General features: G+C 38.1%; 1 protein-coding gene across 1 annotated transcript in view; it reads right to left on the bottom strand.

Moving 5' to 3' along the window:
- Positions 1 to 24,784, bottom strand: part of RLF (RLF zinc finger) — an 86,745-nt gene that overhangs the window by 43,435 nt on the left and 18,526 nt on the right. Inside the window, exons 2-4 of the mRNA XM_058717900.1 lie at positions 9,291 to 9,445; positions 8,136 to 8,217; positions 4,239 to 4,371 (exon numbers count right to left, since the gene is read on the bottom strand). Coding sequence (XP_058573883.1) covers positions 4,239 to 4,371; positions 8,136 to 8,217; positions 9,291 to 9,445 — 370 coding nt within the window. The remainder of the gene's footprint in view (positions 1 to 4,238; positions 4,372 to 8,135; positions 8,218 to 9,290; positions 9,446 to 24,784) is intronic.

Here is a 24,784-nt window from a genome sequence, read left to right on the forward strand (position 1 = left end):
ACCTCCCAATCTAATTCTTTCATATTATTCCCTGCCACATTTGTCACCCCAATATCCTATTCTGCCTATCATCAGATTCTGCTCTGTGTATCTGCCCTATAAGGCTATAAGCATTTTCACAAATCTCACCCTGAAGAGCTATACAACCCACCCTCTTCTAAATTCTTACAGCATTAAAAAAAACAATTCCCACAGTATTTTACTTCCTTCACTGTACTTAACTTTTCTCTTTAACTACAGGAATAAAGGATTACAGTGTACAGAGATTACTACCTCATGTTTTGGAATCACCAATGTGAGGGTGAATCAGGACTCTGACACATACTAGCTGTGAGACCCTTGGACAATTAACTGACCTCTCTGAGCCTCAAGTTTCTTCATCTGTTAAAAAAAAATTAGTAATATCCACCTCACAGAGCTGAATGAATCCTAGATGAAATACCATAACACAGATAAGACACTTGGCACAGGGCCAGGCACAGACTAAATGCTCAATACTAGTTGCTATTATCTGTTTCTGTCTTCTCCCTTACTACACCATCAGCAATTTGTGAATACCGTGTCTTGTTAACTTCTGTATTCCCTGCAGCACTAAACACAATGCCTTACATATTAGAGAGGTTTTACAAAACCATATATTTAGCAACTGAGTGGTTATCATGCTTCAATCAAAAACTTTCAATATCTCCTCACCTGTGTTCAAATTCTGCCTCCCAATTTTAACCACGTGGCCTTAGGCATGTGTAATGTCTCGCCTGGTTTATGGACTAAATGAAATATGGAAAGCACTAATATGATACTTATCACATAACACACACTCTAAATTATAGAGGTAAAACTAATTTACTCAATGTACCATAGTTAAACCACCATATCGACTTTGAACATACAGACCAATCTTGCATTTTAAAATTCATTTCAGGCGTGCCCAGGTGGTGCAGTCAGTTAAGCATCCAGACTCTTGGTTTTGCCTCAGATCATAATCTCACAGTTCATGAGTTCAAGCACTGCGTCAGGCTCTACGCTGACAACTCAGGGCCTGCTTGGGATTTCTCTCTCCCTCTCTGCTCCTCCCCTGCTCAGGCACTTGCATGTTCTCAAAAAATAAACATTTAAAAAAAAAAAAAAAAAAAAAAAAAACCAGGGGCGCCTGGGTGGCTCAGGTGGTTAAGTGGCTGACTTTGGCTCAGGTCATTATCTCATGGAATTCAGGCTCTGCATCCGGCTCTGCACTCACAGCACAGAGCCTACTTGGGATTCTCTCTCTCTGTTCCTCCCTCAGGTGTGCTCTCTCTCTCAGGATGGATAAACTTTATAAATAAATAAGCTTTATAGATAAATTCATTTCAAGTTATGTATCTTAACTTTGTTTTTTAAAACGAAATCCATCCATACATTCAATATTTAAAAATGATATAATAAAGCATAGAAATCCCCTTCCTAATTGGGACTCTTTCTGTATTTTTTTGGTCATTTTAGTATAAAATAATTTTTAATCATATATCCTTTCTTCCATCTAGATTCAACAAATGAACTGTTTTGTCATTTCTTTACTTCGCTTTTCTTTTCCTGAACCATTTAAAAGTAAACTGCAAACATCACGATACTTCATCACGTAAAAAATGGTTAACATTTAAGGTCCAATTAAAAACAGCCGTTTTTTTCTTTTTTAACAGGAAAGCCTGTTTTTATTTTTACTGGAAGGCTCAAGTGGCACCTGACAATTCATAAAATGGCTTCCGAGGTAGGGGGCAGAAGGGACACAAAAAATAAACTGGGGTGGGAAAGAAAAACAACCAGGAGGAGGTATAAGAGCTGGTTCCTTATCAGCCTGATTTGGGAAAGGAGTTGGTGACTCTGAACAAGGATGTGTCCCTTCCTTCAACCTTTGGGAGGGGAGACAGAAAAAAAGGAAAAGACTGTGGCTTTGGCCCTCCTGAGTCTCCTACTGGCATAAGTTATGGGAAAGGGTGGGGGTGGGGGGCTGGGTAGGTGGGTAGGGTACAGGTCAGTTGGCAAAACTGGCAGATACCAGATGGTGGCTCTGGGTGTCCTTTGAGTTGTAGTTGGAATCTCTCCATTATGGTAGTGGGGGCTCCCCACTGATGGTAGCTGAGGTCTCTTAGTCTGTAGGTTACCTGGATCCAGGTGGCTGCTGCCATTGCCACTGTGAGGAGGGGTAGTTTTGTGACTCCTTGAGCTCAGGATGGAAACTACGAGTGAGACCTTAGGGCTTGGTCTTGCCATCCCCATCATCTGTGGCAGGCTGCTGGGGTAGCCTGGGGTGGAAAGGCCTTCAGTACCTGGGCTGGAATCTGGGTGGGAGAACCTGCTATTTCCCTGCTGATTATGCCAGGCAAAAGTGCCAACAACTGATACTCATTACATACTTCAGTAATAAACTTTGGTGGGGGGGGGGGGGGGAGGTCACAAAATTCAAGAATTCAAGGCAGGAAAAATAAAACCCTGACAGATATTTTTTTTAAATCCACAAAAATAAACTGAAAAGCATTTATTGAGTTCCTTGGAGGCTTAAAATGTGTACTTTTATGCTTCTGATGACTACATCATTGAACAGAAGACAATCAACGAGAGGATAATCACTGCTTTCTAATTTCAAATATATGTTAATACCTGGGCTACCAAGGGCAGTGGGGCTATAAAAGAAGCTTTCTTTAATTTCTCTAATGTTTATTTTTGAGCACATGCACGTGTGCACATGAGCAGGGGAGGGGCAGAGAGAGGGAGATAGAGGATCCAGCAGGCTCCATCCACACTGTCAGCGCAGAGGCCGATGTGGGGCTCAAACTCACAAACCATGAGAGCATGACCTTAACCAAAACTAAGAGTCGTCTGCTTAACTGACTGAGCCACCCAGGCTCCCCTAAAGGAAGCTTTCTAATCTTCTGACCTGAAATTAGAGTCAGGGCCAACTGAGAAAGCAGGCAGACTATATAGGCTGCCCACCATTTACATGCTAGTTCACAGAATAATTCCTTAGACATGTCGCTGTTCTGTGCACAGTCTTACAGATAGTGGGCACTTCATCTTTACTGAATAGATAGGATACCACAAGATGTTAGGTGAACAGTGCTTCTCTCCATTTCTTGATTTTTTTCTATGTGAAAAGAAATTAAGTACTGTTAACTCCTGAGGTGGGGTGATGTATTTGACTCATACATCAAGGGAAAATAAAGTGGGGACATTTAATGCTACTCTAGCCTTCTTCCTGTTGAGCTTAGGCCTGCCTCTAGAGAGTAACAGAATAAGTGCTCTTCTCTGCCCTAGTCAGACTTTATCTGGACTGGGATCTGCCTAATTCTGGGATTCTTCTGAAACTATTTGGCTCTATCCTCTAAGCAATTTATATTAATAAGAAAGGTGACATTTTAGCCTCCATCTGCCTATATCCACAAATGGGATGACATATACTGGGAACCTGAACAGAAAACAATAAAACCAACCTCTTTTCTATTTAACAGCTCTTTCCTTTATTCTTTTCCTCTTTTGTCGATGTGGCTAATAAGCAGGAGAATTAGCAGAGGAAAGGGAACAAGAGAAAACTCTAAGTACCCTCCTTGCCAATCTTCGCACTATACGGAAAACCCAAACAGCATGTCTACAGTAGGCTGTCAAACTTGGTGAATGAATAAGCTAACTAGGATATTTTAAGGCATCAGCATTCAAATGGTCTGTTCAAGACCTAAGTTAAAGATATACCAAAAGTATAAATAAAAACTCTTCTGAAGCTCATTTTTATTCCTGAAACATACTTAACAGAATGTGACCCTTTTAATTTTCTACTAACTTAAAGCAAATGAAATCACAATTGGTCGTGGTACCAAATGAAATAACTTTTTGTGTCTAAAATGCAAATATCAACTCAATTCCATAAATCTTCTGGTCTTAAACTGACAATTTTGTAAATAAAATTTTCATTCTTTGCATTTCTCTACAAAATGCTAAATTCCAATTATTTCATAAGTTTAAAATAAAAAAGCAACTTTTCCATGGTCCTTAGTTGTAGTAACCAGAGAACAAAACACGAGCAAAGCTCTACCATATACTAAAGACTAGGAAGACGTTAAATGCTAATGGTTAGTTTTTACTATTCAAAGGAGAACAGACTGGGTAGGGATACACAGGTGATATTCACAAAATTTTAAGCCATAAATGAATTCTAATTCTCTTAGATCTAAGTCTTCCTTCAATATAGTCAGTAAAGTTTTATGGCTTACCTTCTTCTGTTTCTACTGGCTGTTGAGACAGAATTTTAAGAAGAACTGGGTTTTTCCACACTCCTTCCTTGGTAACATGAACCAATATTTGTAGGTTATTATTCCCAAATTCCAATAATGCATCATGTGACTCCTAAAACAAAAACACATATCCAGAAAACAGACTAATAAGCAATATAAAATGTATTTTTTTGCCTTTTCAGTGTATCTGAATGTCTATGAAAGGAACTTAGATTTCCAAAAGAGAAATAAGCAGGAAAAAAAACCATCCTCAAAGCTCTGTTTATTTTTAAAAGTGAAACTAGAGGGGCGCCTGGGTGGCTCAGTCAGTTGAAGTCTGGCTCTTGGTTTCAGCTCAGATCATAATCTCACAGTTGGTGAATTCGAGCCCTGTGTCAGGTTCCTTGCTGACAGTACAGAGCCTGCTTGGAATTCTCTCTCTCTCCCTCCCTCTCTCTGCCCCCCCCACTTCTCTCTCTCTCAAAATAAACTTAAAAAAAAAAAAAGAAACTAGGGTATTTTCACTAAGTTAAAGAGCACCTTTAAAATGTTTTCCTACGGGTGCCTGGGTGGCTTGGTTGGTTAAGTGTCTCACTCTTCGTTTCAGCTCAGGTCATGATCTCATGGTTTGTGGGTTCAAGCCCCATGTCGGGCTCTGTGCTGACAGCACAGAGCCTGCTTGAGATTCTCTCTCCTTCTCTTTCCCTCCCATGTTCACACACACTCTCTCTCTCAAAATAAACTTAAAAATAAAAATAAAATGTTTTCCTAAATTCTCCTTAGGTAAAATTATGACCATAATTCAATTTACAACCTCACATTAATAATTTTATTTAAATTTTTTTTTTTTAATGTTTATTTATTTTTGAGAGAGAGACAGACAAGCGGGAGCCAGGAAGGGGCAAAGAGAGAGGGAGACACAGAATCTGAAGCAGGCTGAGCTTTCAGCACAGAGCCTGATGCAGGGCTTGAACTCACAAACTATGAGACTCATGAACCATGAGATCATGACCTGAAGTTGGAGGCTTAACAGACTGAGCCACCCAATTGTCCAATTACTAAATTATTTTAAGGCTATTTAATAGCTTTCTTTTAAAGGATTCCACAGTATTCACAAGGCACTTTGATGGCTCAGTTGGTTAAGCGTCAGACTTCAGCTCAGGTCATGATCTCGTGGTTTGTGAATTCGAGCCCCACAATCGGGTTCTCTTCTGTCAGCAAACAGCCTGCTTCAGATCCTCTATCTCCCTCTCTTCCTGCCCCTGCCCTGCCTTGCACACTCTCTCTCTCAAAAGTAAACATTAAAAAAAACTTTAATAAATAAAGGATTCCATGGTATTCGAAAGGCAATGTATTCCTTCTAATAGAAATATTAATTTAATGATGCTGATAAATTTTTTTCATTGTTTAAATTCTTCTATCAAAAGACTTTATTTATTATTATTATTTTTAATGTTTATTTATTTTTGAGACAGAGAGAGACAGAGCATGAATGGGGGAGGGGCAGAGAGACAGAATCTGAAGCAGGCTCCAGGCTCTGAGCTGTCAGCACAGAGCCCGAAGTGGGGCTCGAACCCACGGACTGTGAGATCATGACCTGAGCCGAAGTCGGACGCTTAACCGACTGAGCCACCCAGGCGCCCCTATCAAAAGACTTTTTAGGGGCGCCTGGGTGGCGCAGTCGGTTAAGCGTCCGACTTCAGCCAGGTCACGATCTCGCGGTCTGTGAGTTCGAGCCCCCCGTCAGGCTCTGGGCTGACGGCTCGGAGCCTGGAGCCTGTTTCCGATTCTGTGTCTCCCTCTCTCTCTGTCCCTCCCCCGTTCATGCTCTGTCTCTCTCTGTCCCAAAAATAAATAAATAAACGTTGAAAAAAAAAAAATTAAAAAAAAAAATTAAAAAATTAAAAAAAAAAAAAAGACTTTTTAAATGAAAAGTGGCTCTATATAAAATGTCATGGAAAGTCTAGGTTATCAGCTATCATTCTATCTCCTCGGAAAACAAAATATAATTGCCAATAGTTTGTTCTTTAAAATATTTATGTACACAAAGGGTCAGGAGAAAGGAGTCAGAAATTTAACTTGACATAAATGATTAAGTATATGTCTCCAATGTCCACTATCACTAGTGAGGATTATTGGTTGTTCCCATATTCTGAAATTTTAATGTGTTTGCTCTTATTCATTGTCTCCCTTCATCTCTGCCCCTCCCCTGCTCATTCTCTCCCTCAAAATAAATAAACTTAAAAAAAAAAAAGTTGCAAAAAACAGGATTGCAGTTTTATTAGAAAATTCATTTCAGGATGTATTTTCATATTCATAGGCAAAAGACGTGGAAGGGTTACACAAGCTGAAAATAGGGAATGAGCGTGTTCTATTTGTGGCCTGCTCTGATAACAACTGTTCTCTTACCAAAAGTTTCCTCAAAACCATCTACTGCCTTGTTCAGTTATCACTAAAATAAGAAAACTTCAGGGTTTTACCTTTTAGTGTTCAACAGGGACCACAGGTCTTACATTTATCTGTACCTCTACTACATTTATTTTATTGAACACATATTCAAAAATATATCCTGTATGATAAATACTGGAAAAAGTTACACAGGTGTAGGGGAAAGGCAAATATTTTGTGCAGGCATACAATCTAAGAAAAGAATGGCGAAACAGGACAGTATTCTCTCTGCAAAGGATACTAATGTAAATAATAGTAATAGCCTTAACAAGAATAGGGAGAGTTGCCCTTCTAGACTGTTGTATGCCAGGACAAAACTACTGGCAAGCCTCAAAACACAGCATAACAAAATCAGTGTGTTATGTATGAGAGATGATTTTAGCACCCATATGAATATTTGAGGAATTAGGACCATGTTATAGGGGTTAAAACAGGCCAAAGACGTGAGAAAAAAAATCCTCTTTTCCCCAAAAAGAGAAAGATTAACACTGTTATCATTTCATTTTGAGTTACACACCCCAGAAGAAAGAAACTGCCAGATAAAGAAGTGTGTCTGTTAACATCTAAATATTTACTTGTGCCTACATGAAACAGGTCTGGGCTACTACAGAGTTATGTCCTCGAGGAAGCAGTTAGCAAAACAAGCTCTGGATATAAATCTGGGTGTAACTTTGGGTAAGCTAATCAACACTCTCCATGCCTAGTCTTCCTATTTGTAAATGGGGATTCAAATGATCATTACATTATAGGCTTGTAATTTGATTAAAAGACACAAAACACACAAAACAATGTAGAGCAGTATTTAGTACATAGTGATAACAAACTATTTTTTTTAAAATAGTTTTTCTGTCTCTGTCAGTAACAGGCAAATTTGCCTCCTGTTACTGGCATTTTACTTGCTTTTCCTCCTATCCTATTATCTCCTCCACAACTCGTTACTTTCTGATGCGCTCACCTTTTACGAAAGTGGATAATCAAGCCAATATGAGAGCCAATGGAGCTCTTCTGCAAACAAAATGCATGAATAGAATCTATGATGACTATTTTGGCTGTTTGAGAGACTTATACTGCTAGACATAATCCCTAATGTTAGAGGGAAATTACTAGATAAGTGTACGAAGAATTATCCAAATACTGCTACCTTATAACCAACCATATACAACTTTACATTTTTAATAGCTTTTTTTCTGTCTAAAACTTTGTTTTTGAATAATGAAAACTTCTATGTTGATTCCTAAGCTATATAATGGCTAACAAAACCAAATGAAAGAATAAAACAATTTTTAACACACCCCCTTCATTTGGAAGGCATCTTTCTCAAAATTTCATGAAATTAATATACAGTATGCTTGTTTTTCTTCCAAGTTTTCAATTTTATTTGCTGGGAGGAATTAACTAAGTGTCTTGGATATCTAAACAGAGAACTTTTTTGAGCCCAAATCAACTCACCTGTAGAGACTGAAGGAAGAGTACCCAGACTTCACATGGCAGCTCACTTTCAGACACTGAAAGCAATAATTCAAAACAACTCCTATAATATAAAATAATGAAGTCAATATACAAAGGTGGTTATAGTAGTTATAAGCATAATCAAATACAGTACAACAGTGATACTGAATATACATTTTACATTTGTTTAGATTATTTGAAATTTGTTTCTTACTCTTCAAAATTTTCTTCAACACTGTTATATTGGCTTTTCAACTTTAAAAAAGAGAATAAAAACCAGGCATCTTTATAATTACATTGTGGCTTTAGAAGTCGCTAATAATATATTTCTTTTAGAAACCATATTGCAAGCAGTTTTATTTAGTTTTACTAGGGTGTGGGGAGGGCATACAAATAGGAACCATTCTGATTCCTGAAGACAAAAATAGGAGCAAAATATTGTCAATGCAGCTGATAAAGAGATAAATATTGTAACTGTCATCTATATAGATTCTTGTCACTTGCAGAGGAAGCAGAAATATTGACAAGGCCAATTCTTTGTCTTTAACAAATCAAGACTACCCAGACTAGAATCCTCCCAAACAATCTGTAAGCTAAACCGATCTAAAAACTGAATAGTTATACCTTTTCAATTTGCAGATGAAAATTACATTAAAGGTGTAATTTTATCTGTTACTACAACAGCTAAATATTAAAACAACAGCTAAATTATCATGGACTCAGGGTAGTAATCTTATACTATATCCTGATATTGTCCGCTAATAAAATTATTCTTAGTTCAAATAATGTAATTGAATTGTAGAATTTCAGAGTATTTCTCCACAAAGTGATCCTCAAAGACCACTACAGTTTCCAGATACTGTCACTTAAATTGATCTATACCTAAGAACAGAGAGAAAATGTATTATTCTTGGATGCTAAGCCTGAGTAGAAGAGACTGGAGGCATTTAAAGATTACGTTGTTTGGCTGGAGCTTTGCTTGCACTTTATTTCCTGGGAACCAGAGTATGAAGGCTCCAGAGCAAAGGAAATTTCATTCAAAGGTATGGCTTTAATGGTGCTCTGAATAATGTGATTTCATAGTAAAGAAAAGTCAAGCAAACATTACAACCAGAAGTACTCAATTTTAACAGTGACTCAAGTACTTAAACTTACAGTACTAATCTGCCAAGCACTAACAGGACATCTTCACATTCAGTAGTTAAATATGGGCGTGCACTGGCAAAGCTTTGGATGGCAAGTCGATATACCTCCAGAAGATACACCATATGTTCTGAGGCATTCTTGTTGCTTGCGTACTGCAATAAGGTCTAAAAAATAAAATTAGAGTATTAATTATTTAAGAAATAAAAACAATGAAACAAAGAGACTGTCTTTGTTCTCAAATACTGTCACTCCCCTTTTTTCTAACAAATGCACACACCTTTTATTTGCCTTTTTAGCCTCTCATTTGTTTACAGGATTCTATTCTCTCTCTTTTTTTTAATGTTTGCTTACTTACTCTGAGAGAAACAGAGCATGAGCAAGGAAGGGGCAGACAGAGAAGGAGAAAGAGAATCCCAAACAGGCTCCGCACTGTCAACAAAGTGCATGATGCAGGGCTCGATCCCATGAACTGTGAGATCATGACCTGAGCTAAAATCAAGAGTTGGATGTTCAACTGACTGAGCCACCCAGGCACCCCGAGAAGACTCTATTTTCATCATTTAATGAATTGTTTCTGCTGAATTAAAGAAAAGCCAGAACTGCTCTTTTGACATGAGAATAAATCTAAAGGTAGAGCCATAAAATCTCTATAGTTGTTCTCACTAGAAGTCTGGAGTTATGATCTCTGAGATTCAATAATGAGTTTCATTAATAGATTAAATTGAGCACCAGCCAGTAGTAAGCACTGGGTATATGAGAATAGGACTATGGTTCCTGCCTTCTACAAGAAGACGTTTATTCCTGAGTATGGCCCTCAGCTCTATAGCTCTATAAAATCCATTTTTCTCTGCACACATAGCACTGATTAGGCTTAATTTACACCAACCAATTTATGAAAGAATGATGTTATAATTTTATTTTCAATGAAGTTTATTTTTTAAAAATTCACGTATAGGCCAACTGCCGATTTGTTTGTTTATAATAGGAGACAGTCATATTACCACCCAGAGTAATACCTTACCCATAGCGTGGTTACCTAAGAGGGTGTATCTGGTGAGTATGAAATCTAAAACAAAGGAAAATGGAACTACAATCAAGCCTAATAAATTACATGTGTCCAACACTAAGAATTTGTTAAAATGATGGTGGAAAGCTGGCTTATGTTCTCTCTGGACAATGCTAGAAAATCACTGCAAAATTCTTGCTTGGGGACTCTAAGTTCCACAGGGTTGTGCTCTCTTCTATTAATATATATCTTCCTTCCAACAACTGCTTAGGTTTTACTTATGCTCAACTGATATATCTAGTTAGGTTACCACCTGAATTATGCATAGGCAGCATACAAGTTTTTTCCCTCAGAATACACATTCTGACTGGACCAGTGTCTTATTTTCAAAGGGTAGCTTTATCTTGAGTGAATTACATATGATCTGAATTCATTACCCCCAGTATAATTTCTTCAAAAAGTCCTAACTTCCTGTCTTCACTTTAATTTTTCTGCGTGAAGAACCACAAATAGTTATAGTAGCACTACAGGATTCCACTGGATTTTTTGCAGTTTTAGTTTCCAAAAAGGCCTTATATCAGTTCTGATAATTAAGAACTGACTAGTCTTGATTGCTTTAAAAAAAAAAAAAAACTTACAAGGAAATACATCATAAACAATTATACCATATATAGTAAAACTCTTAGCTAACACATTGGATTATCTGGTCTTTGCATACTTGAGTGATCAAGCCAGTTGTTTTAGTATACCAATTCAATTAGGTATCTTGCTTCTTTATCACAGTTTAGATATGAGCTCCTTCTGTATTTTCAGAGGAGCATTATGTCCTCATTTAATCAAATCCCAAATTTTAGGGGCGCCTGGGTGGCTCAGTCAGCTGAGCGTCCAACTTCAGCTCAGGTCATGATCTCACAGTTCATGGGTTCGAGCCCTGCATCAGGCTGTGTGGTGACAGCCCGGAGCCTGGAGCCTGGAGCCTGCTTCGGATTCGGTGTCTCCCTCTCTCTCCACCTCTCCCCTGTTTACTCTCTGTCTCTCAAAAATAAATAAACATTAAAAATATATATTTAAAAGAAATCCCAAATTTTAATAAAATAAAAACTTCATAATATCAAAGGTTCATAAAACTGAGCCCACAACAACGCTTTTTGCAGCTAAATGAGTACACAAAAGGAATGGAGATTATGTGATTATCTGTTATATAAATAAAAATTCCCATAATCTCTCTTAAGAAATTTATTAAAATCTATGTTACAAACTGTTTCAGGTCAGCAAATTACTTAATTGTCTGCGTTGGTTAAACCAGAGAGCTTGATAAATTTATACTCAATACCAGATTTTATGCTCCCTGAGGTCAGATATTATGTGTTTTCAATCTTTACAGGACTAACAATTCTCCACCCACTCCCACCCCCATAGAACATTCTCAAGTCTCACTAAATGTTTGCTAATCCATTCATCATTTTATTCACTGGACAAATATTTACCGATAGCTTACTCTAACCTACACTGTTAGGTACTGGGGGAAAAAGACATGGGGGCCTATCCTCATGGAGCTTTCAGAATGAGTCAACAGTGTGACAGTTGAAACCACACATGCAAATTAACCAACTGCTGCCTAAAGTATACAAAGGGAAAGGTTGAATGCATACAGATGAGGTGGGTCTTTCCAGTCCACCTTCCCACTAAGAATGCTCCTGCCACCAATCTAGTATCTTCTGACACATTTCATGAAGACTTGCACAAGCTACACAATTTCAAAGATTCAATACCCCATGGATATTTATGTTTATAGCTTGCCCTATACTGATCTATATATTTTTATATTCCTAAATCTTTTCATCCTTATGTGTTAGTCCAATTAAATAGATCTTCTTAACATATGCACTATGACATACTCCAAGCATTTGAAGATTCACTGAAACAATCTTTCTCACAATCACCTTTTTAAAAAAATTCAAGATTAAGCTGAATTACAGCCATCCAAATAATATTTAAGTATCTCATGTAAACAAAATTCCATCAGAAGCAGTAAAGAAAAATAGGTCTCATTTCTCCTTAGAAATTTAAATTTTAGACACCAAGAAAACTGAAAGAGAAAGGGAAGATAAATAATAAATATCACTTCCTCAAGCTCATTAGGATTCTACAGAGACCAAATTAATGTCCCCTCTCTGTTTCAATAAACTCATTTATTCCACAAACACCTACTATGTGGTAATACTGTGCTGAGTAGTAAGGATGGAAATTCTACTCTTGCCCTTAAATAGAAAGGTATACTGAGAGGTCAGATACAAGTGCATCTTTACAGGCGCCATCTTTGATGATTTTAAACATTCTTACTGGGGTGCTCTCATGCATATCCCAGGCAGATTACCTCTCATGTCTGTTAAAAACCTCAACTGCCTATTAGACATTTCCATCTGAATATCCTACTCAAATCTCAAACTCAACATGTCCAAAACAAACATCTTCCCCAGCAGATATGCTCTTCCTCCTATGTTCCATCTGCCTCTTTTCAGGAGCCAGAGCTAAAAAACTAAATCACCACCCCACAGTTTGTTGATTCAAACCTCAGAAATACTTTTGTTTCCTACCCCTATGCTTTACTTCTATAGCTAGTGACCCTAACCAGGCCCCCAACATAGTTTACTATGGACTCATCTGGACTTCTACAATAGTTTACTTCTCCAGGCTAAATACCCTCCAGTTCTGTATGCTATAATCACAACATATATGTATATTAAAAAAAAACAATAACGCACAGGGGAAAACTTAGAAGGAACTTAACTAAAATGCTAATATGGTTAGCACTGGGACAGTAGTAGCATTATGAACAATTTTTTTGTTGTTTTCATATTTTTCTGAACTTCCCAAATTTCTTTTTAAAATTATTTTATTTTATTTTTAAAGTTTATTTATTTATTTTGAGAGACACAGTACAAATTGGGGGTGGGCAGAGAAAGAGGGAGAGAGAGAATTCTACGAGGGATGAGGGGCTCAAACCCACAAAGCTGGGAGATCATGACCTGAGTCAAAACCAAGAGTGGGATGTGAACCACACAGGCACCCCCAAGTTTCTTTTTTTTTAACTTTTTTTTTTTTAATTTTTATTTTGGAAAGAGTGCAGACACAAGCAGGGGAGAGGGAAGACAGAGAAAAGGAGAATCTCAAGAAGGCTCCATGCTCAGCACAAAGCCTGACTGGGGCTTGATCCCATGACTCTGGGATCATGACCTAAGGTGAAATCAAGAGTTGGATGCTCAACCGAGTCACCCAGCCACGCTCAAATTTTCTTTAGTGAACAATTATTATGCTTACAACGAAGGGGGAAGAAATCTCCCTTCATCTGAATTCTATCTACATTCTTCACTACATGGTTTCAAAGAGACTGGCACATCCTATTTTCCGAGAAACTATCTAAAAGGGAGCATTTTCTCAAGTTTATTTATTTAAAGTAATCTCTATGCCCAACATGCTCAAATTCACGACCCCGAGATCAAGAGTCACATGCTCTTGCAATTAAGCCAGTCAGATGCCCCAAAGAGGGAGCATTTCTTACAAAATGGTCATATTTTATGCAGGGATGTACTGCAATTTAAAACTCAAGTGGTTTAAGACTATTTTCTTTAATAGAAATATTCCCAATGGAATTCTCATAGTATTTTTGAGCACACAGTATTAGTTATGTATTCTCCTAGGAGCTTTCCATGCTACTAACACAATTTACAACAGCCCTTTTTTTTTTTTTTTTAAGTTTATTTATTCCTTTTGAGAGAGAGAGAGAGAGAGAAGAGAGACAGCACACATGCAAGTGGGGAAGGGGCAGAGAGAGAGAGGGAGAAGAGAGAGAACTGCAAGCAGGCTCTGTACCACCAGTGCAGAACTTGATGCGGGGCTCAAACTCATGAACCATGAGATCATGACCTGAGCCAAAGTCAGACACTTAAACAACTTAGTCCCCCAGGTGCCCCGATCATCAGCCCATTTTATTTATTCTTTTTTAAGCTTTATTTTATTTTTATTTTTATTTATTTATTGACAGCATATGCACATGGGGTTGGGGTAGAGAGAGTGGGGGACAGAGGATCTGTGCTGACAGCAGAGAGCCTGATGTGGGGCTCAAACTCATGAACTGCAAGATCAAGATCAACTGAGCCACCCAGGTGTCCCCAGCCCATTTTAAAACTGAAGAAACAAAAGGGTGCCTTGTTGACTCAGTTGATAGAGCATGCAAGTCCTGATCTCAGGGCTGTTAAGTCTGAGCACCACAATGGGTATAGAGATTACTTAAAAATAAAATCTTTTCCTTTTTTTTTTTTTTTTTTAAAGTGAGGAAACAAAGAGGGGCACCTGGGTGGCTCAGTCAGTTAAGCATCTGACTCTTCATTTCGGCTCACGTCATGATCTTGTTTATGGGTCTGAGCCCCGCATCAGGCTCTGCGCTGACAGTGCGGAGCCTGCTTGGGATTCTCTCATTCCCTCTTTCTGCCTGTTCCTCCTCTGCTCGCTCAGTCTCTCTCTCTCAAAACAAATAAATAAATGTACGTACATACACACATAAGAAAGCAGAGACACAGATTAAGTTGTTTGCCCAAAGTCACCCACTAGCTAAGTGCAGGATTCAGAATTTAAATTTGAATTCAGAGGTACCTGGCTCCAGAGCCCACACTTCATCACTTTGCTGCATGTCTTCTCAGAATGCACAATTCTACAACTATTTTAAGTGTGCTTTTATTTTTTTAAGTTTATTTATTTTTGAGAAAGACAGGGAGGGAGAGAGGGAGGGAATCCCAAGCAGGTTATGTGCTGTGGGCACAGAGCATGACCTGGAGCTCAAACTCATGAACCGTGAGATCATAAACTGAGCCCAAACCAAGAGTCAAATGCTTATTAGCCAACTGAGCCACCGAGGTGCCCCTTTAAGTTGCTTTTAAATTCCTTTTTTCCCCTAAGCACTGTCTTTAATATTTTGTAGTATCATTAAAGTGACTGCTTCTGGGAAGGTTTTGTGGCAGTGATGCTAATTAATGCCCCACACTTTAGAATGCTGGTGGCTCACAAAGAAATGAAAAAAGGTATTTACTGTTAAGGCTGCATGTCCCAAGGCAAAAGGAAATTATGTCACTTTTAACAGAAGAGATTTGCATTATTTCAAATTTTGCACATAAAGCGAGAAACCTTATTGATTTTAATTTCTCAATATATGAAATTCCCAGAATTAAAATAAATTTGAGTAAAATGTGATCGCACTATGACAGACAGGCTTCCAACAAGACTAAGTCTGATTTCTGAAGTATGGCTCAAGTTTGAAAAAAGCAAAAGGGAGAGGAACAGGAGGACTCCAAATAGACAGCAACTTGAACAGTCAGAAAAGATGACTAGAACAGATGGGGGCAAATGGTGACAAGACTTAACGTCACTTGGTGAGGAAACACTGGAGGTTTCCCACGAAGAGACTAAGCTGGGTGTGAGATGAAATGGAAGGGGAGGAAAATGGCTGGCTGTTCACACAGAAAAAGTGGGCAGAGTCAACTAAAATCTTTAAGTCTTTTACGTACGTTGCTATCAGGCTCCACTTCACACTTTCCATACTGAGTATAGTTGGTTTTTTAAACCCAGAAATATGACTTACTTATTACTCTATCTTATCTACCTAATTCATCCATGCTGATTAAATTTCATTGGATTCAGTCCATCATCCCAGCCTACCCAGATTATTTTTAGATACTGATTCTGTCATAAGATTTAACTATGGTTTCTTGCTTCATTTCATTTTCAATTGTAGTGTGTATGTGCTGCTGAGGCAAGCACCATTTTCAATTGTAACAGAATACCTTTTCCTGTGTTGTCCTAAAACTAGTATCATTTACTGTTTAAAAAATAGAGAGATGGAGAAGTAGAAATAATATCAAGAATCCACACTACCACCACCCAGAAACAGACCACTGTTAACAGGTAATATTAAATCTGAGGGGGTTTTAATGCCTAAATAGAAACATTTTAATGGAATCATACTATACATTATTTTGTGACATTTTCTCCAACATCAGTATGTTATAGTTGCACAGGCTTGTGTATGTATCACAATTTATTACCCAATTCTCTTTTTCTGGACATTATAGTTTTTAACTTTGTATTGTTACACATAATGTTGAAGGCATTCCTCTAACTTCTTGCATGTATTCTTCATGACAATTTTCTTAGGATACTATCCTATAAATGGAATTGCTAGGTCAAAAGACGCATAATTTTTAAAGCTTTACATTGTGCCAAATTCTGCTCCAGAAAATTTGTTCCAATTTACATTCCTATTATTAGTGTTAGACAGTGACAGATTGGGAGCTGTCACAATTATTGTATATTACAATCTAAATATGATTTTTTGAGGGTCAACTGGATAGGGGAAATACAATTATTTTGTTTATTCAATTTAACAATCCTTTCATTACTGGTGAAGTTGAATAAAATTTTCATATGTTTCTTTTATGAGGTAATCTTAAGTTACTACAGCATCTTATAAGGTATCTTCATCTGAATTATCAATAACAGTAAGGAAGCGAGCTTGGATGGGAATAGCTCCAACAGTTAACTTCAATCTTTCAAAAAATCAAAGAGGACAAAATACTTCTAACTCATTCTATATGGCCAGCACTATTCTGATACCAAAGCCAAAGAAAGACTACAAGTAGGAAAACTACAGATCAATATCCCTTATAAGCACTGATAAAAAATTCATTGGGGCACCAGGGTGGCTCAGTTGGTTAAGTGTCCGACTCTTGTCATGAACCCAGGGTCATGAGATTGAACCCCATGTCAGGCTCTGAGCTGACTGTGTGGATCCTGCTTGGGATTCTATCTCTCTGCCCCTCTCCTACCCTTGCATGCAGGCTCTCTCTTAAATTATAAAAAAAAAAAAAAAAAAAAAAAATCAGCGAAATACTACCAATATAAATTCAATGGCACATTAAAATGGATTAGATACCATGACCAAATGGGATTTATTCCTGGAATGCAAGGATGGTTCAGCATATGAAAATCAATGTAAAAACTACATTAATAGAATAAAGGGGAAAAAACTTCACAAGATCATTTCAACTAATGCAGAAAAGGTGTTTGAAAAATTCAAGAACTTTTCATGATAAAAAATAATCAACAAGGAACAGAAGAAAACTATCTCAGTGCGCCTGGCTGGCTCAGTCAGTTGAACATCTGACTTCAGCTCAGGTCATGAACTCAAGGTTCATGAATTCAAGCCCCGCATTGGTCTCTGGGCTGAAAGCTTGGAGCCTGGAGCCTGCTTTGAATTCTGTGTCTCCCCCTCTCTCTGCTCCTCCCCCATTCACACTCTGTCTCTCTCTCAGAAATAAGTAAACATTAAAAAAATGTTTGAATAAAAAAGAAAAAACTATCTCAACATAATATACACCAATAATAGATGAAAACCCACATTGGGGCGCCTGGGTGGCTCAGTCGGTTAAGCGTCCGACTTCAGCTCAGGTCACGATCTCGCGGTCCGCGAGTTCAAGCCCCGCGTCGGGCTCTGGGCTGATGGCTCAGAGCCTGGAGCTTGCTTCCGATTCTGTGTCTCCCTCTCTCTCTGCCCCTCCCCCGTTCATGCTGTGTCTCTCTGTCTCAAAAATAAATAAACGTTAAAAAAAATTAAAAAAAAAAAAAAAGAAAACCCACAGCTAACATTATACTCAATGGTGAAAGACTGAAAGCGTTTCCTTTAAGATCAGGAAAAAAAGATGCCTATTGTCACCACTTCTATTCAACATAGTACTGGAAGTCCTAGTAAGAGCAATTAGGCAAGAAAAAGAAACAAAAAGCAACCAAATTGGAGAGAAAGTAAAAGTTTCAATGTTTTGTAAACAACATGATTGTACATGTAGAAAGTGCTAAAGATTCCACAGTAAAAAAATAATAATAAATTTGAATAATCAAATTGAGCAAACTTGCAGGATACAAAATCAACACACAAAAATCAGTTGATTTTATACACTAACAATGACATATCTGAAAAAGAAGTTAACTAGTCCATTTACAATAACATCAAAGAAATAGGAATAAACTTAACCAAGGAAGGGAAAGACAAGCACACTGAAAATTATAAAACTCTGCTGAAAGAAATGACAGAAGACACAAATAAATGGAAAGACATAACATGGAAACGTTCATAAATTGGAAGACTTACTATTGTTAAGATATCAATACTACCCAAAGCAATCTACAGATTCTATGCAATCCCTATCAAAATCCCAATGACTTTTTTTCCCCAGAAATAGAAGAATCCATACTAAAATTATGGAATCTCAAGGGACCAAGAATTGCCAAAACAATCTTGAAAAGAATAAAGTTGCAAATCTCACATTTCCTGATTTCAAAATTTACTACAAAGTTACAGTAATCAAAGCAGTGTATATTGGCATGAAAACAAGATATACAGACCAATGAGACAGAAAGCCCAGAAATAAACACTATACATATCCGGTCAATGAGTTTCCACAAGGGTGCCAAGACCATTCAATGCGGGAAAGGGCAGTCTTCTTAACAGTGTTGGGAAAATTAGGTAACCATATACAAAAGAATTAGACTCACCCTATACCATATCCAAAAATGAACTCAATACAGATCTAAGATGATTTCTTGAATATGATACCAAAAGCACAGGTAACAAAAGTAAAAACAGACAAATTGGATTATATCAAAATTTAAAACTTTTGTACACCAAAAGACACTACCAGTATGGTAAAAAGGCAACTCACAGAACAGGAGAAAATATTTGCACATCATATATCTGTTAAGACTGATATACAGAATATATAAAGAAGCCTTAAAATTCAACAACAAAGGGCACCTGGGTGGCTCAGTAGGTTAAGTGTCCAACTTTGGCTCAGGTCATGATCTCACAGTTGGTGGGTTCAAGCCCCACACTGGGCTCTGTGCTGACAGCTCAGAGCCTGAAGCCTGCTTTAGATCCTGTGTCTCCCTCTCTCTCTGCCCCTCTCCCACTCACACTTTGTCTCTCTCAAAAATGAATAAACCTTAAAAAATTTTTTTTTTAATTCAACAACGAAACCCAAACAACCTAATTAAAAATGGGCAAAGGACTTGAACAGGCATTTCTCCAAAGATACACAGATGGCCAAAAAGCACATTAAAAGATGCTTAACATCACTAATTAAGAAATGTAAATCAAAATCACAATGACATAACCACTTCATTCCCATTAGGATGGCTATTACCAAACCAAACCAAACCAAACCAGAAAATACCAAGTGTTGACAAGGATATGGAGAATTTGGACCCCCTGTGCGTTGTTGCTGGGAATGTAAATGGTGCAGCCACTGTGGAAAATGGCATGGTGGTCCCTCAAAAATTAAACAGCTACCTGGGGCACTTGAGTGGTTCAGGAGGTTAAGCATGTGACTCCTGATTTCAGCTCAGATCATGATCTCATGATTTGTGGGATCAAGTCCCTGACATCAGGCTCTGTGCTGACAGTGCAGAGCCTACTTGGAATTCTCTCTCCTTTCTCTCTGTGCCCCTCCTCCCTACTGCACCCACATGCAGGCTCTCACTCTCACTCTTTCTTTCTCTCAAAATAATTATTTTATTTTTAACTTTTTTAAATGTCTGTTTATTTTCAACGGTTTTTTTTTTTTTTTTTTAATTTATTTTTGGGACAGAGAGAGACAGAGCATGAACGGGGGAGGGTCAGAGAGAGGGAGACACAGAATCGGAAACAGGCTCCAGGCTCCGAGCTATCAGCCCAGAGCCTGACGCGGGGCTCGAACTCACGGACCGCGAGATCGTGACCTGGCTGAAGTCGGACGCTTAACCGACTGCGCCACCCAGGCGCCCCAATGTCTGTTTATTTTCAAAAGAGAGAGAGAGTGTGAGTTGGAGAAGGGCACAGAGAGCAGGAGACATAGAATCTGAAGCAGGCTCCAGGCTCTGAGCTGTCAGCACAGAGCTTGACGCAGGGCTTGAACTTACGAACCATGAGATCATGACATGAGCCAAAGTCGGACACTTAACCAAGTAAGCCACCCAGGCTCCCCAAAATAAATAATTATTTTAAAAATAAACAACTATCATATGACCCAGTGTTCCACTTCTAGATATATACCCAAAGGAGTCAAAAGCAAGGACTTGACAAGGTATTTGTGCCCATGTTCATAACAGCATATTTATAAAAGCCAAACCCATCAAGTGATGAATGAATAAACAAATTGTAGTATGAACACATAGTGGAATATTATTCAGCCTTAAAAAGTAAGGGAATTTGACACATGCCACAACATGGATAAATTTTGAAGCCATTATGCTAAGTGAAATAAGCAAATCACAAAGAGAAAATAATGTATGTTTCCACTCATACATGGTACCATAGTCAAATTCTTAGAGACAGAAAATAGAAGGGTGGTGGTTAGAGGCTAGGGAGAGGGAGAAATGGGGAGTTAGTGTCTAAAGGGTTCAGAGTTTTGGTTTGGGAAGATGAAAATGTTCTGAAGACAAATCATGGTGATGGTTTCAGATCAATGGAATATACTTAATGCCACTGAATGCATACTTAAAAATGGTTAAAATGGTAAATTTTATATGATGCATACTTCACTACAATTTAAAAAATACCAAAAAAGAGAGCCAACTTTATGTCTTGAGATTTTAGATTAGCAACTTTCAAGAAACATAAATGCAACAGGAAGACAGGGAGAAAGAAGAGGATAAACTCACATATCCTCCATTTCTACTTTAGTGAGTCATTACTGATACAAGCATTGACCTAGAATACCTAGTTAAGTCTGGAGATTTTAAAATCCAAGCTTTATCATGTTGGGGAAAAGTATTACAATTCAGATGTAGCTATGTAATAGAATGAAATAATATGCCTTTTGGCTGTGGATTCAAACTTCTTACCCTCAACATTTGCTAGCTAACCTCTTTGGGTCTTTTTTTTTTTTTTTTTTTTTTAAATCAGTCAACTGAAACTGAGTATTCATTCTGCCCCAGACACTGTGCAATATAGCTTGTAATAAATCATGGCCAAAAAAAAAAAAAAAAAAAAAATCTTAGCCATTAGATGATAAAAAAAATTTATCATCTCAGCCATTTAAAAAAATACAGTTCTGGGGCGCCTGGGTGGCGCAGTCGGTTAAGCGTCTGACTTCAGCCAGGTCACGATCTCGCGGTCCGTGAGTTCGAGCCCCGCGTCAGGCTCTGGGCTGATGGCTCGGAGCCTGGAGCCTGTTTCCGATTCTGTGTCTCCCTCTCTCTCTGCCTCTCCCCCGTTCATGCTCTGCCTCTCTCTGTCCCAAAAAAAAAAAAAAAAAAAAAAAAAAAAATACAGTTCTGTGGCATTAAGTATATTTATGGTATTGTGCAACCATCACCAACATCCATGCATCGAACACTTTTCACATTGCAAAACTGAAACTGAACCCATTAAATAACTCCCCATTATTACTACCTCCCTTCAGCCCCCTGACAACCACCTACTTCCTGTCTCTATGTGCAATATTGCTTTCATATTCTATTTTCTGTTTGAAAAAGCAACACAGGGGCGCCTGGGTGGCGCAGTCGGTTAAGCGCCCGACTTCAGCCAGGTCACGATCTCACGGTCCGTGAGTTCGAGCCCCGCATCAGGCTCTGGGCTGATGGCTCGGAGCCTGGAGCCTGTTTCCGATTCTGTGTCTCCCTCTCTCTCTGTCCCTCCCCCGTTCATGCTCTGTCTCTCTCTGTCCCAAAAATAAATAAACGTTGAAAAAAAAATTTAAAAAAAAGAAAGAAAAAAAAGAAAAAGCAACACAAAATAATAATAATGGCATTAGGGTAGACAACTAGATCAATGAACAGAACACAGTCCAGAAATACACCTATATACATATGGCTAAATGATTTTCAACAAGGTGCAAAGGCAATTTTTTAATTCAATGAGAAAGGAGTCTTTTCTTTTTCTGAAGTTTATATATTAAATTTTCAGAGAGAAGGAGAGCATGTATGCACGCTTGCAAGCAGGGGAGGGGCAGAGAGAGGAGACAGAGAATCCCAAGCAGGTTCCATGCTGTGAGTGCAGAGGCTGATATGGGGCTTGAACTCATAAAACATGAGATCATTGGGGCGCCTGGGTGGCGCAGTCGGTTAAGCGTCCGACTTCAGCCAGGTCACGATCTCGCGGTCCGTGAGTTCGAGCCCCGCGTCAGACTCTGGGCTGATGGCTCAGAGCCTGGAGCCTGTTTCCGATTCTGTGTCTCCTTCTCTCTCTGCCCCTCCCCCGTTCATGCTCTGTCTCTCTCTGTCCCAAAAATAAATAAAAAACGTTGAAAAAAAAAAATTAAAAAAAAAAAAAAAACAAACATGAGATCATAACCTAAGCCAAAGTTAGACACTTAACCAAGTGAGCCACCCAGGCACCCCAGAGAAAGCAGTCTTTTCAACTAACAATATGGAACATTCAGATATTCATTTAAAAACACAAAAAACTTCCATCCACCCATCATAGGATATATAAAAATAAGCTACAAATGGATCATAGATCTAAATGTAAAACCTAAAATAAACTTACAGAAGACAACATAGGGAAAATCTTTGTATGTAACATGAAAAGCATGTTAAAAGATAAAAGAGAAAGTTGACAAACTGAACTTTATCAAAATTAAGAATGTGTGTTCTTCAAGAGATACTGGTAAGAGAATAAAAGGAAAAGCCTAAGAAAAAAAGCCTGTGTGTTTATAGAAGGGTTCAACTTAATAGAAATTAACCATGGCTTGGCTGGCTTGTGTGCCCACCATTAGTTATGTAGGACTTTTCATTCCTGTCTTACCCAGTATCCTAGTAATTCTTGATGGTATCTCACATGAGTTCAACAGTTATTCCAGAATGTGTGACATCCACGATGCTGTTCTGCCTTAGTTCATCCTTGTGATTTGCTCCCTATAAGCAGGTAGACAGTACCTTAGGCTTTCCCCATGGCCACATTACCACAATGGAATCTGTGTCATGGCCAAGGATGTTCCCTCCAGAGAGTCCCAAGTGATCCAGGGTCTGAATGTGTATACCTTGGAAGTGAAAATCACCATTCCCATTCTGCCCACTCTCTGCCATCTAAGCTTCAACATTAAAGTAAAGAATAGGGGCGCCTGAGGGGCTCGGTCGGTTAAGTGTCTGACTTCAGTACAGGTCATGATCTCGCAGTTGTTAAGTTCGAGCCCCACATTGGGCTCTCTGCTCTCAGCACAGTCTACACTTTGGATCCTCTGTCCCCTCTATGACCCTCCCCACTCTCTCTCTCAAAAATAAACATTTAAAAAAAGAAGAAAAATAATTTCATGAAGGGTTTATGTCCAGAAAAAAGACAGACAGACAGACACACACACACACACACACACACACACACACACCCTTCTCAAAACTCAACAATAAAAAACAATCCACTTTTTTTAATGGGCAAAAGATTTGAAAAACTATTTCACCAAGAAAGATATAAGAATGGCAAATAAGCACATGAAAAGATACTCAACATAATAAGTCATTAGGGAAATATAAATTAGAACCACAGAGAGCACCACTAATTTTAGAATGGCTAAAATTAAAAAGACTGATCACACCAAATGTTGATCAGGAGATAGAAAGCTAGAACTCTCATACATTGTTGGTGGGAATGTAAAATGATACAACTACTCTGAAAAACTTGTCATGTGATACAACCATTCCACCTACATATTTACCTAAGAGAAAAGAGAAAGCGTTTGTTTTTTTTAAATATATGAAATTTATTGTCAAATTGGTTTCCATACAACACCCAGTGCTCATCCCAAAAGATGCCCTCTTCAATACCCATCACCTACCCTACCCTCCCTCCCATCCCCCATCAGCCCTCAGTTTGTTCTCATTTTTTAAGGGTCGAAAGAGAAAGCATTTGTCCACACAAAGACTTATAAATACAAATGTTCACAGCAACTTTATTTGTAACAGCCAAAAAGTAGAAACATGCTAAATGTCTATCAACAGGTGAATGAACAAAGCATAATAGAACCATACAATGAATACCCAGCAATACAATATATTAATTCCATACAACATGAATTTCAAAATAATTATTGTGTAAAAGAAGCCAAAGGCACAGCATAGTTTATAAAATAATGATATAAAATTCTTAAAAATGGAATCTAATCTCTAGAGAAGGCAGATCAATCGTTGGGTGAAGATGAAAGATGGTAGGAAAAGACAGACAAATGCAACGGGGTGGGAAGGAACTTCTAGGGGTGATGGATATATTATCTTGATTACAGTAATGGTTTCACCGGTGTTTTGCCATTAGATACGGCAAAGCTTATCAAACTGCACATTTTAAAAACAAGCAATTTACTGTATATCAATTATATCTCAATAAAGATTGTAGTTTTTCTTAAGTTTATTTATTTTTGAGAGGGAGAGAAAGAGCGTGAGTAGGGAATGGGCAGAGAGACAGGGAGAAAAGAATCCCAAGTGT

Source organism: Neofelis nebulosa, chromosome 2 (genome assembly GCF_028018385.1).
Source record: "Neofelis nebulosa isolate mNeoNeb1 chromosome 2, mNeoNeb1.pri, whole genome shotgun sequence".
NCBI classification, from domain to species: domain Eukaryota; kingdom Metazoa; phylum Chordata; class Mammalia; order Carnivora; family Felidae; genus Neofelis; species Neofelis nebulosa.